Below are 13,680 nucleotides of genomic sequence, written 5' to 3' on the forward strand. Positions count from 1 at the left end.
ATAATGTCTATCCGAAGCTGTTGGATTTATCAGGCTATAGACATAATATTTTCTTGGTAATAGGAAATATTTTGGAAAATTCGAGTTTGTTAGTCTAAATAGAGTTATATTCTCTTATTCCTGAAAGTTATTAAGTCTACGGCATGGTCGAAGATAGCTCTCATCTTGCTTAATATATTTTAATTGACCTGCACTTCTTTGTAGATTGGATATGCCTACATCACGTATCATCGAGAGATCTTAACGCGGTCGTATTTTGAAAAGATCAAATTCAGTTCACTGGACCGTACTTTCAGTATTTTAAGTCACGAAGACAAGGAAATGATAAAAGGAAAGTTGGGTATCTCCATTAGTTCGGACAGCATCCCATTTTATTGCCTGGAAGACCAGCGGAAAAATGATGGCAGCGTTTGTCTGGAATGGAACGGCATAGCTCGACTGTACATGAGTTTTCAAAACATGAATGTATTCCGTTGCTATAATATACAGTGGCAAGCACTTGGTTCGGGCATTTATCCAACGGATTGCTATGAGTTGAAGCGCGATAACGGGCTTTGGTTTGGCGGTGGTTTTACCAAGGGCATGGAATGGTCCCTAAGTTCGGCAAACTTTGATTATGCACCATTTGGTAGTGGTGACGCAAAAGTTCATCAGTTTGGCAACGGGGTAAAACGCTATTTCATCAATTCAATCGGTGTGGCAATGCAGGTCGACGATCATACCCCATTGCACATTTCTGTCAACCAAACGGAGAATAGATTTTGTCTACGAGCACGCAACGATAATTTCACATTCGTCAACCACCTAACAGAGTATCCAGAGCTGTCGTATAAAATTTGCACTACCGAAGACATGCGCAGCCTTCATATGCTTATGACCCAACAGAGCCTGTGGGATGGGCTGAAAGAGTCTGATATTTACACCTTACACACGTTAATAGAGGAGCCAGTCTGGAAAATACCGTTCCAAAGCGAGGTGGCATCGATAAACGAAACAACCATATACAACTACTCGGAAGATGTAATCGCAATGGGTTTCATGAGATTAGGACATATTTTAGTAAATGAATTTTGGCAGAAAAACATCGGTGATTTCGTTGTTGATCAAGAGCGATTTCCCACTCTAAAAGACACCATTGAAGTACTGCACCGGCGAGGTTTCAAAGTTGTTTTTACAATACAACCATTCATCAGCACGGATAGCCCAAACTTCAAAGATGCCGTCAAAAACAAATTACTCATCTACGAACGACATTCGGAGCGCAGCATTCCGGCCCTTACACGCTACAAAAGCTCATCAAGTGCCGGCGTATTGGACATTACGAACAATGCTTCTATACCATGGTTAAGGGAGCGGCTGGAAAAGTTGAAGGAGGACTATCAAGTGGACAGTTTTTATCTAGACCTGGGCACGGGCTACAATTTACCGCATTACTATCAATGCCGAATGACTCTTGATAACCCCGACATGTATTCAAAAATCTTCACTAGCAGCATGGAAAGTGTTGGTTTTATTGGTGTCTCCAGCGCAAGTGTTGTGCCAAAACCACCCGCTTTCCTAAGTACTCCTCCGATAAATTCTTCCTGGGAGGGATTACGCGAATTGCTGACGATTGTTTTAAACTATGGTGTCAATGGGTATCCCTTCGTGCTACCAGGCGCTATTGGAGGCGACTATTACGTTAACCGGACACTGAAAAAGATGGTATCTTTTTACTCGCTAGGTCAGCCGGAACTTGCCGAACAGAACCTTTTCTTACGCTGGATGCAATTGATGACCTTTATGCCGTCTATGCAATTTAGTCATCTACCGTCTGAATATAAAAGTGATTACATAACCGACCAAGCTAAGGAGTTAATGGCTATACGACAGAAAATTGTAATACCTATATTGAAAAAATATTTAAGCGAGTCAATGAACGAAGGTCTGCCATTAGTACGACCCCTTTGGATGTTAGATCCTCATGATCCGGCTTGTTTAGTTGTTAACGATGAATTTTCAGTGGGCGAAGAATTGATAGTAGCACCGATTTTGGAAAGTAATTCGGAGGAACGGGAAGGTATTATTAATAATATTTCATTAAATTTATTCCAAATGTTGTTAATCCATTATTTTAACCGATAGTTTACTTACCACAAGGCGTATGGAAAGATGGCATAGATGGCTCTCTACGGAAAGGCAGCCGCTGGATGCACAATTACAAAGTGACCAAAGACAAAATTGCGCATTTTATCAAAATGCCGGACAACACAAGATTTTAGTGGTGGACACATCACTGCGAACGCTTCCCAAAGCATTGCTCCCGCATGTGATGTGGAGTTTTATTAACAATTAGATATGTAATTAACAATACAATTACTATACATACTTACATACTTACATACAACCACCCAAAGTAAATAATTATTATAACTGAAACACATACCGTTAGCTTAGTGTGAAGTGATGTTAAGTTCATTTCTTCCCAAATTTGTCATTGTTAAAAACTAGAAAATCAGTAGTTCTTCCTAACTTCTTGAACTGAAATATAATGGGCTTTATTCTGAGAGTTATGTAGATATATCGGGTGCTTTTTAAGAGCTTGAGAACTTCAAATGATAAAACAAACCAGAAATATTGTTGGAATGAATTTTTCTTATTATAGTCTGGTAGATAATTTCATGATATTTATTTTTTAAATATGATTTCCGGCATACGTTCGCCGCGGCTACGAGTTACATTGTCCATTCGATCAGTCCAATCGCTCCAATTGACTACTTTTTCCAATAAATCTGAATTACAAATCTAAATAAGCCCTATCAGCAAAAATTCGACGAAAACGATGTTCATTTGGGTTCAATTCTTGCTGTATTTTATAGGCAGGTAAGCCTTTTTTTAAAAGGAGTCGCCCTTCGACAGACAATGACAAACCTCCGAGTATTTTTCTGCCACGAAAAAACTCGTCATAAAAAATATCTACCGTTCGGAGTCGGTTTAAAGCTGTAGGTCGCTAGATTTGTGGAAAAACATTTAGACGCACACCACAAATAGGAGGAGTAGCTTGGCTAAACACCAAATAACGGGTTTAAGCGTCAATTATATATATATATATATAAGCCAAGATCCTTGTAAAATTTTCCGCTTAGTCGATGGGCAAAGATCAACAAGTTGGGAACGACGAAGAATTTACATTTCGGTGTCGACTTGGCTTTACTGACTTCGCAAACAGATTTATTTGTTTTAAAGTAAATTTCCACGATTTATAATTTGGTAGCATTAAAGCATTAAACGATCCATGGTGACTTGTCAAGCCTTACTGAACAGAAATGTCAACACAGTTTGCTCAGATTCTCAGATGTCAAACCATAGTTATCGATATCGACAGTTCTCATGCAGCTAAAAAAACACCCGATACTAGATAGCAATGTACGTCGTAAATCCACGGAGAAGCTCGGCCCAACAACTAAAAAGGATGACGCTCCAATGATATATGTATATGAACAGATATATATAGGGTTTTCAAATAAGAGGTGTTATTTTGATATTCTAAGAAAAATACTATTTTTTAATATATATGATCGGATGTTTATTTCATTATAAAGAGGAAGGTATGCCGTTAATAGCGGAAAATAACATCAGGCAAATGACCACCACGACTACACTTACAGGCCAATATCCTTTTCATGAAAATTTCCATAACAGAATTGGAAAGTGGCTGCCCTATGTCCACGATTTCCATCTTTGAGGTCTTGAATCGACCATGGGCTCTTGGCGTAGACCTGCTCTTACACGTGGCCCCAAAAAAACAAAGTCACAAGGTTTTAAATCACAAAATCTCGGTGTCCAATTGTGATCACCTCTTCGAGAGATAACACAGTCCGGAAGCTTTTCCCGTAAAAGATCAATGGTTTCGTTGCTTGTGAGAAACGTAGCGCCGTCTTGTTGAAAATAAACGTTGTCCAGATCGATACCATCCAATTCGGCCATAAAAAATCATTAATCATCTCCCGATAGAGGAATCGCCTGTTATGTAACACCTGTTATTGGAAAACCCTTTACATATATATTTTTATTTTTTGAACTGTCCTGTATATTACTTGTGCGTCATGGACCGCAAATTTTTATGCAGAGCACGCCTCCTTCCCTAGAGTTTCCGAGCCACAAGGCTCAATCACTTTTTAAAGAAGCGAAGTTGTGAAATATATTTCAATGCAAACGATGTATTATTTTTAATAAAGGGTCTTTCAAAAGTGGCGCCAAGATGTAAGTAGTGAATAATTCCTCGAGGGTAATTATTGAATCTTATTTGAAAATGGTCGCTCTTTAAGCACAACATAACGCAAATTCTATAGAGAATAGTGTTGCTGTAGCGCAAAGTGTTGCTGAACAACCTTCAACTCGGATATCGAATTTAGTCATTTATGAATCGACTGTTTGACGGATTCTACCAGTAGCCGTGTCACTTTATTTTAAAACAACAAACCTCTAGATGTGTCATGTTGAAAAGATTTTTAATGGTGTGGCAGCTGAAATACCCTTTACAAATTGGAGTGAACTCGTTTTAACTCTAAGCTTGCAAAATACGTACATACACAAATATAGTCTAACAATTGTAAGTGTAAGAATAAACTGTAAATTGTAGGAATAATTTATGTCTTTAATGTACACACACGTGTAAATATACATACACATATATGGGAATTTATACTATTTTGATTCTGTGCAAAGTATTGCTGTAGGTAGGCTTAGCTTCGCTATTATTTAAGTACAATGTTCTTATTGACTAAGATTACAGCGATTTATTAAAAATATATGTACAATTGTTTGATAAATAGAAACCAGCATAAATAACTACATTACATCATCTACGCATTTCATTTGTTTGGGAGAAGGAAACGAATTTTCCTTTTAACAAACGATTTAGAGGTTTTGCACTCGCAAAATAAAATTATCCATTTTCTCGTTTACCTTACATGTAGGCAAATTATGACTACAGGGTTCTATGTCGGGTGGTTTAAGCGCATCATTGCAGCGGTCGTCTTGGACCACAACTTCGTTTTCATCGAGACACATGACTGTGCGCCGCCTCACGGGCAACACTCCCTCTGACCATTTGCAGGTGACTGGACAGTATTGCCACGGACCCGCCCACCAGTGTTCTGGACATTGGTGTCTATTACAAGCTCGTATGCGTCGCTTCGGTCGTTTGTTCTGTGCAAAAGTCCAACACAACTCGCCAGCGTTTGTCACTTTACAGAATCGTATAAAAATTCAAACACAGCCACTCTCATGAAACAGTATTTTACTTACATTCACCGTCTTCATAGCAGGTTGCTATCCGATATTGGACTCCTCCGCCACAGCTGCTGGTGCACTGTGTCCAGTCACCCAACTTCCAAAAGTACTTTTTCCCTTTGGTGTTATTAAGTGCAGGCAAAGTAAATTCATAGTGAATACTTGCAGCATTCAGTACGTCGCCGCGAACTATTATCTGGCAATTGATAAACTTTCATTTATTGCGATGAACACATGGGGACATGCACTTGCATGTGTAAGTGGGTTATGAAAAAAAAGTTTAGTAAAACTAGAAAAACTTTTTTAGTCAAAATAATCAAATATAAAGTACATATATTATAACTTTTTAAGGAAGTGGATTAGACGCTCAAAAATCGCAAATACGAACTTTACACGATATGCAAGGCGGCGCAAAATTAATCACTCTATCCGATTAATAATTTTTGCAAATGGCGTCGTACGTCAAGCATATTTGCCCCTAGTAAATCAGACATCTGCAGTATACCAAACGACAAACAATGGAGCGCATAAAGATCGAAATAAAGATTTCCATCACTCAAAATAATTTTTTTATTTTTTTTTTTGTAAAACAGTTATTTTAAACCGAAATTGATGATTAATTTTTCGCCACCTTGTAATACTTCGAAAAACACTATGAAGAATATACAAAAAAAATTAAAAAAGTAAAAATAAAAAATAAAGCCAAATAATATCTTGGTAGATTTCACCGGTAAAATAAAAAAAATTAAAGAAAATCAGACAAAAAAATAAAATAAAATGTAGAAGAAAATTAAAACAAATATTATCAAATAAAATAAATACAATATGGAACTCACATGCACCGTTATAGCATCTTCAATTGGTTGAGGTATTTTGATGCTATCCTGTTCATCTATCCGATCATATAAGCTCTCTGTGCCTGCGATATTAAATTCTCCTGGCATTGATATAAGGCCATCACCATTTAGGTAAAAATAGCTGCTATTCGCCCGGGATATGGCGAGGAAATTATGAGAACTTCTTGATTCCTTTATCATAATATGGCGGGCCTTAGCAGGAATAGTGACTACGTCCACGTAGCCATCGGTTACATTTAAACTTTCCTCAAATTGTTCCTGAAACATTTCTTGCCAAATTGTAATACATCAATTACTTATTATCGTTTACAATCTTTACTTACCTTCACGGACTTACATTGATCATTATTGCCTCCGCACACTCCGCACTGATCTTCTTGCACATCAGAATCTACAACCCAATCACATCCAACTTTCTAAAACAATATTTCAGTGTAACGTTTTAATTGGTTCCACAATAAAGACACTACAACAGTCTCACCTTGCAAATTCCATCGATGCACATATCGTTGGTGCCAACGCGGCAGGGCGTCCCATCTTTCACCACTTCTCCCCAGTTCGCTATGATCGTATCGTCGACATCTGTACATAACAATTTGCAGGGATTTTCTGGAAGTCCCAAATTAAGTATTTATGCATTGCGGAAAGGGGAGTATGGATTTTTCTGCATCTTAGTAACTTACTTTTATCGAAAAATGGTAGCCATTTGTAGGTTGCTCCCTGATAGCACACATTGTCATACTTGGAACATTGTTTTGCACGAAAACTCACTTCTCCCAATGGACACGGTTCATGATTGCATATTTTATACCTGCAAATATTATTGAGACATATAATCTAGAAAGTCATTCCAAGTAATTGTGTGTGTACCTTTTCCTTTCACCGATGCAGAAGAGACCCCCATTTGCCGGAACCGGATTGTTGCACTCCCGTTTCTGTGTAGACACGCCGCCACCACAAGCTCTCGAACATTCACTCCACTCGGACCACTCACCCCAACTGCCATTGACAGGATGAGCTTGCTCATGAGGTACACATTCACCTTTCTGGCACCACTGCAATATGCAAAAGTCGCACGTAAATCATAACTGTCTAAATAGTAACTTTACTATATTGGCCATTAAAAATCAACCTTTCCATCACCACAACTAGTACCCGGTGCCGTCGGCCGCATGTTTGTTACACACTCGCCATTCACTCTACACCACAATGCTGAGCAGATTTCAGTCATAGATGTACACGACGACGCATTGACGTCGGAGTCGGTAAGATTGAACTGCAAACGGCATTGTCGTTCGGCATCGAAAAGCACTCCCGGAGGTAGAGCAGGGTAAACATACTCCTTTACAGGAGTGGGTGTGTCATCTAGACAGTTGCCGAGACCTTGGCTGCGAGACAATGAAAAAGTTGATTGCATTAATGGATTGTTAGAGAATCTGTCAATTGGACACTTACTCGAGGAATTGTGTAATATATTTGCGGCTACAGTTCGACCAGCAAACTTGTAAGGTGTCAGCACCAAAAGTCGGAGTCATTATGTGAACGATTGACCCTATTCGAGGATGGCATCCGATTTTCGCTGTATCGTGAAACATGCCGAAACTAAGATACAAACAAAAGGAACGGAAAAGTGCTATGTTACAAAAGAATTTATGTAAAATCACGAACTGTGTATGGCAAAGATGAAACTATATATAAGTAGTATATTTTTTATTTACAAAGGTAGAATTTTTTAAAATTTTGCTTCCAAGATATAGATAAATATAATTCTACCAAAATTCTTCTGCCAAACCTAACTGTAGCTAAACTCGGCCCTCTAAGAAACTTTATAGCTTTATTTTTTGTGAAAGCATTAGTCGTGTTCGATAACACAAAAATTATTAATAGTTATTTCTAATTTTTACAAGTAGGCCTACAAAAATTATCCCTCACAAAAACATATAATCTAAATTTGGAGAAGACGCGGGATGTGAAGCAAGTTGGAACCCTATTTCCGTTATTTTTGGGACCACAATTGCTGAGGCGTGAGCTGAGGCCCTTGGCCTGGCTGAAACTTGGCGTGTGTTCTTCCAAGAGATGCTACTAACTAAACATAACCTCGATACGCTTCATTCAGTAGTGCCGTATCTCTGACCTTCAAACGGCCCTCGTAAGTTAAGCAACCGTAGCACCCTCACTCTTGAAAATATGCATGCAGTATGTATGTGCTTCATTGTCTCGAAAGGGTGATCAGATTGGAGGTGTTTTTGACACACCACGCATGACTACTTACAAACTATGTAAATGCATGACTTTTTTCAGTATTCATCGAAATTTCATCATGGAAAGACTTACACCTCAACAACTTTTACAAATCGTACAATTTTATTACGAAAACCGATGCTCTGTGAAGAGTGTTCACCGCGCGCTCAGGCCAACTTATGGTGTTCAGCGCTACTTGGCATACAGCCCGTGAAACAATGGATTTACTGCGTCGTTGTTTCGGGGAGCAATTTATCTATCGTCTTGGACCGACGGATTGACCACAAAGATCGTGTGATATCACACCTTTGGACTTTTATTTGTGGGGGTATGTAAAGTCTAATACTTTGTTGATTAACCAGCTTGGGTTGAGGCATTGGAAGCCAACATTACTGAAGTTATTCATGAGATACCGACCGAGTCATTCAAAATTGGTGTTTACGGATGGCCGAATTACGACGCAGTTGAGGTTAACATTTGAAAGGATTATCTTTACAAAAATAAATGTCATGAATGGCTCTGCACAATTTGAATTTTCGTTGTTTTATTTCTATTTAAATCCGAGCGATACCTCTAAATTGATCACCCTTTATATATCCTGATAATAATTGCCCAACATATACATCCTTAAAAGACGTTTAGGCAACGTTGCTTCCCCAATTTGCCCAGTTGTAAATCTACTCTGAAGGATGGAAGGTGAAAAGCTTTTCCACGACAAAAATCTACTGAATGGTTTTCCATTACCTCCCGTGGAGAGACTATGCATTAATGTTGTTAATTAAACGCTTACAGACTGTTTTTGGCCGAGCTCCTCTTCCTAAGGGGGGATGTGCGTCTTGATATTTTCCACAAATGGAAGGACTTACACTTTTGGGCCGCCTCCGAACGGCAGATCGCTTTTTATGAGGAATTTTTTTTCATGGCAGAACTACACTCGGGGGTTGGCCATTGTCTGCTATTAGAAAAAACTTTATTCCCGGAGTTTCGAACCTGTGCACTTCCGGGTGGTAGTCACATAACAACCTGGCTACAGCACGGCACTATTAGTTATTTACATATCTAACTTTGTTTAAGTCATAACATCTTCAATTTTAGACATAGAGAACCATAGAGCAGTTAAGCGATGATCACTCATCAATAGATGTCCTCTTGTCGGACAATTGTAGCACTGTTTGAACAAAGGTCGATGAAATTGTTTGTGTTAGGAAGCCCGAACTGGTATACTTACATTTCTGTGTTGCTACAATTAGCCAAGTCTGAGTGTGTTTCAACACAATAAAAAAATGCAAATTCAACTGCGTCAATGATTTGATTTAACCATACACACTATTCTCCTATGCTTATAAAACTAAAACTTTTCCGTGTACCCGTTCTAAGTATATACTTTGTCAATCACATAATACCCAACGCCACAAGTCCACAAGTAGTCCAACAATCGCTGAATAGCAGCGCACGGTTTGGTGATTAAGTCATTCAGTGTTGAGTCAGTCAGAACACGGTAGACTGTGTGGCACTTGAAAGTGCTCAACATACATACATACATTCATATGTACAAACTATATATGGCATTAGTTATGCATAAAAGCAAAAACATTAAACAGACTGTAAGAAAAAAATTGCAAAAAGCGTACAAACCTATTGAATAGAGATGCAGATATATACATATGTATGTGTATGCTATTAGTTTCCTAGCTATGTATCATAGATAGAACAACAATTCAATATGGCAAATGTGAGCAAGTGAAAACTATTAGCTATGCCAATATCAGCGGCGCTTGTTGATCCCGAGATCTTTTTAGTGACGTCGTGAGAACCAGTGAAAATGGAGGATCTGTGAGGATTTGTTGTTTCACAATCCAAGTGTCGTCAGAGTCGAGTATTCACTGGATGTGAGACCTGGATATTCGAGTACGACCCTGCTCTCAGGGGTTCGAGAATGGTGAGTAGCGGAAGATAAAATCGATAATGTTTAAATCGTGACTAAGGAACAATTCGAGGTGGGCGTCCCAGAGCGGCTATAGGTATGCATTTTCTGTGTGTGTACCGAACTAGCCGAGCACGACAACCCTTCATTCATTGTGCAAGATATTCCAACATTGTCTCATCTACCCTATAGCCCCGACATCGCCACATGCCACTTTTTCTCATTTCTCAAGATGAAATCGCATCTTAAAGAAACTCATCATAGAAGCGGAAAGTAAGTTATGAAAGCAGAAACTGCGAGGTTGAACGTTTTAATTTCGGCGGCTTACCAAGATTTACTCTCCATTCGTGAGGGTAACGTTAGCGCTGTTGCCTACAGTAAGAGGGTCGGTAATATTTTTATAAATTTACTCGTAACAACTCGCACTTCGATGTTCTCGAATTGGCAATTGACCAGCAAAAAGACAATAATATATAATGATATTTTAGTTAGAAACTTCCCTACTATTTAACATGAAAAAAATTTATAAATTATAATGCAACTGATCCCGGAATTTTCGGTATTTAAAAACATTACAACTCGAGATTGATAACACTAGAAGTAGTATATATAGTTGGCTTTAAGCCAACGTATTTGTTGACGTTAGAAACTTACATCTGAACATTTAATTGGGGATTTAACTCGGATTAAGCTGTTTTTCTAATTTGGCAGTTACTCATCAGTCTTAAGTAAATGGTTTAAATTTTAAATATTTTGTAAATAAGTGAGAGATTTAATGATCGCTGCATTAAATATAATACAAGCGCTAAAGAATATATGGGAGGGGTCTTTCAAAACTGACGTCTAGATGTTAGTGGGTAATAATTCCTTGAGGGTACGCGTTAAAATTATTGATATTTATTATGGAAATGGTCGATCTTTAAGAACGAAATATTGCGTTGTTGGAAATAATCGTCCGAATGAGTCGACAATTCAAAGCTCTACAAAACTGCCGCATCTGGGGAGAGGTAAGGCCTCGTGTAATTCAAAAAACATTATTGCACTGTTTGGTGTGGTTTTTGGGCTGGTGAAATAATTGGAATTTCTAAAGGAATTCACATAGATGATCTTTATTTTCAACAGGATGGAGCCAATTAGATGAAAAACTTACACAACACGAGAAGGCATTGAATTATTGCCATCTAACGCATGGGCTGAAAAGTCCCGGGCCTAACACAGCTGTTAAAATTTCGTGATTTTCTATTCATTAATTTGGGAGTTATTGCACTAAGAGTGAAACTACTTTTGTTATTCTCAAAACAATGGATTAAAAAAATTTCGTATTTTAATTTTTCGTGCTTCTTGATGGAATAAATATCATTCAGGTGAAGCAATGGCTTGAAAAGTGTTATGGGGACTCCGCTTCATCAGAAACAAACAAAAACGATGGTTTACTGATTTCAAAGGTGGTCGTAGACACACCGATGATGCACAACGCAGTGGACATCCAAATGAGGCGATAACACCAAAACAAATCCACAAAATCGTTTTGATTGATCGAAAAGTGAAATTGCTTGAGTTAGCTGACATCGTAAAGATATCAAAGGAACGCGTTGACTCTACTATATATTGCATAAATATTTGACTATGAGAAAGCTCTGTTCAAAGGGGGTGCCGCGTTTGCTCACTGTTTTATTTTATGAAGACAACGTCACAAGTCAATCAAAACATTGGCAAAACTATTTGAATTGAATTTCGAATTGCTCCACATCCACTGTATTCGCCAAGTTTGGCTTCCAGCGAAATCATTCTACAAAAATAGTACCGAAATCTTAGAGTGGCGCTGGAATGATTGCTTTGTTTTTGATGGAAATTACGTTGATGACTAAATCTAATTTTGAACAAAAAAAAAACAAAACGTAATTTCTTCGTAAAGCCCAGGACTTTTCAGCCCATTAAGTGTTACATTTCCTGCTCGAATGAATTCACATGATTGTGACTTAAACTGGCCACCTATATCATGCGGTCCAAACTCCACTAGACTCCCTTTTGTGGGATTTTTTGAAAAGTAGAGTCTATAGAATAAGCCAACAACTAATCCAGAGCTGAAACATAACATACGGATCGAGATTGCTGAACTCAATGCGATAATGTGTGAGCGAGTCCTTAAAGATCTTAATTCTAGTATGGCAGCCTGTAGATGCTGGCTCATGGTGGACATTTAAATGATGTAATTTTTCACATATAATTACTAAAAGCCGTGATTTGAATACATATAATGAAGCTTGAAAGAATCTAAAATGGCATGTGTTTGATTACAAAGAAAGACCCTTTACATTGGATACTGAGCGGCATATTACAATGTGCTTAAAATAAAAACAAACATACACTTACTTGTGTCCCAGTTCGTGTGCGATTGTATGTGACAACATGATACCGTTGTCCTCGTTGACACTACAAGATTGTTTCGGTTTACACATGCCACCCACATTGGCCAAGCCCAGAGTCCTGCAAAGACATAAAATTTTTCGTAAAAACTCAAAAGAGTATTCAAGTGAAGTGGAAGTTTCTCTTACATGCAATTGTTGCCGCAGATGTTCGTTCTTGTAATAAGAATGGCAACATCGTGGTGATATGGATCGGTTTCATTAGCTGTATTCAGTTTGTGCTGCCAGCTGTTGGATCGACGAAATATAGTGAAAAAGAGATGAGATTATGTTTTAAAAAAATATAACAAATTGTTTTAGGTGTTTCTCATGGATCGTAAACAATTTCCAGAGGCATGCATTTCAAACGGATAAGATGAACAGTCGGCTACTTTGTACTTTGCTACTGTACTTTGCTGTAAATCTATTGACAAACCAGATGGAATGAATCGGTCTAATTGGTTCTGCAAATAAGTAGTGACAATGAACATTTTTCCGGCGAAACGAAAAAATAAAGACACTAATGAGAAGGAAAGCCATGGCTATACTGATTTCTTTGCAGAGCCGATAAGAGGTACCTCATTCGAAAAATAGGTATTCACGCTAAACAGTTGGCGGTTGTTAGCAGCGAGATCCAGTTATTTAAGAACTGAATCTCGTATTAAATGTAATAAGTTCTTTGCAATGTATTTATGGAACCGATTGAGCTGAGATAAATATTATATATTTCTTAAAAACTCGTTCAACTCTGCCTACCATATCTAATTTATTTGAATAATTAATTGTTGTTGCATATGTATGTATTACATATGCGGCCACCGTAGCCGAATAGGTCGATACGTGACTACCATCCGGAAGTGCACAAGCTCGAATCTCTGTGTATGAAACACCAAATGATACAAAAAGTTATTTCTAAGCGGCAGGCAATGGCAAACTTCTTAGCGTATTTTCGCCATGAAAAAGTTCCTTTTAAAAATCA

At 38.1% G+C, this 13,680-nt stretch overlaps 2 protein-coding genes across 17 annotated transcripts in view; one reads left to right on the forward strand and one right to left on the reverse strand.

Moving 5' to 3' along the window:
• The window catches only part of LOC129239520 (myogenesis-regulating glycosidase), a 36,928-nt gene extending 34,303 nt beyond the window's left edge, over nucleotides 1–2,625 (forward strand). For all 6 annotated transcript variants that reach the window (XM_054875044.1, XM_054875047.1, XM_054875046.1 and 3 more), the window contains 2 exons: nucleotides 205–2,059; nucleotides 2,125–2,625. In XM_054875044.1, coding sequence (XP_054731019.1) covers nucleotides 205–2,059; nucleotides 2,125–2,261 — 1,992 coding nt within the window. In that variant the 3' untranslated portion in view covers nucleotides 2,262–2,625. The remainder of the gene's footprint in view (nucleotides 1–204; nucleotides 2,060–2,124) is intronic.
• A 1,848-nt stretch (nucleotides 2,626–4,473) lies between these two features.
• Nucleotides 4,474–13,680, reverse strand: part of LOC129239521 (A disintegrin and metalloproteinase with thrombospondin motifs 12) — a 33,132-nt gene continuing 23,925 nt past the window's right edge. For all 11 annotated transcript variants that reach the window (XM_054875057.1, XM_054875055.1, XM_054875056.1 and 8 more), the window contains 11 exons: nucleotides 12,852–12,950; nucleotides 12,670–12,783; nucleotides 7,587–7,733; nucleotides 7,264–7,519; nucleotides 7,002–7,186; nucleotides 6,815–6,942; nucleotides 6,613–6,740; nucleotides 6,455–6,547; nucleotides 6,111–6,389; nucleotides 5,290–5,470; nucleotides 4,474–5,228 (listed from right to left, as the gene is read on the reverse strand). In XM_054875057.1, coding sequence (XP_054731032.1) covers nucleotides 4,900–5,228; nucleotides 5,290–5,470; nucleotides 6,111–6,389; nucleotides 6,455–6,547; nucleotides 6,613–6,740; nucleotides 6,815–6,942; nucleotides 7,002–7,186; nucleotides 7,264–7,519; nucleotides 7,587–7,733; nucleotides 12,670–12,783; nucleotides 12,852–12,950 — 1,939 coding nt within the window. In that variant the 3' untranslated portion in view covers nucleotides 4,474–4,899. The remainder of the gene's footprint in view (nucleotides 5,229–5,289; nucleotides 5,471–6,110; nucleotides 6,390–6,454; nucleotides 6,548–6,612; nucleotides 6,741–6,814; nucleotides 6,943–7,001; nucleotides 7,187–7,263; nucleotides 7,520–7,586; nucleotides 7,734–12,669; nucleotides 12,784–12,851; nucleotides 12,951–13,680) is intronic.

The sequence above is a fragment of the Anastrepha obliqua genome, chromosome 2 (assembly GCF_027943255.1).
Source record: "Anastrepha obliqua isolate idAnaObli1 chromosome 2, idAnaObli1_1.0, whole genome shotgun sequence".
In the NCBI taxonomy this organism is placed as follows: domain Eukaryota; kingdom Metazoa; phylum Arthropoda; class Insecta; order Diptera; family Tephritidae; genus Anastrepha; species Anastrepha obliqua.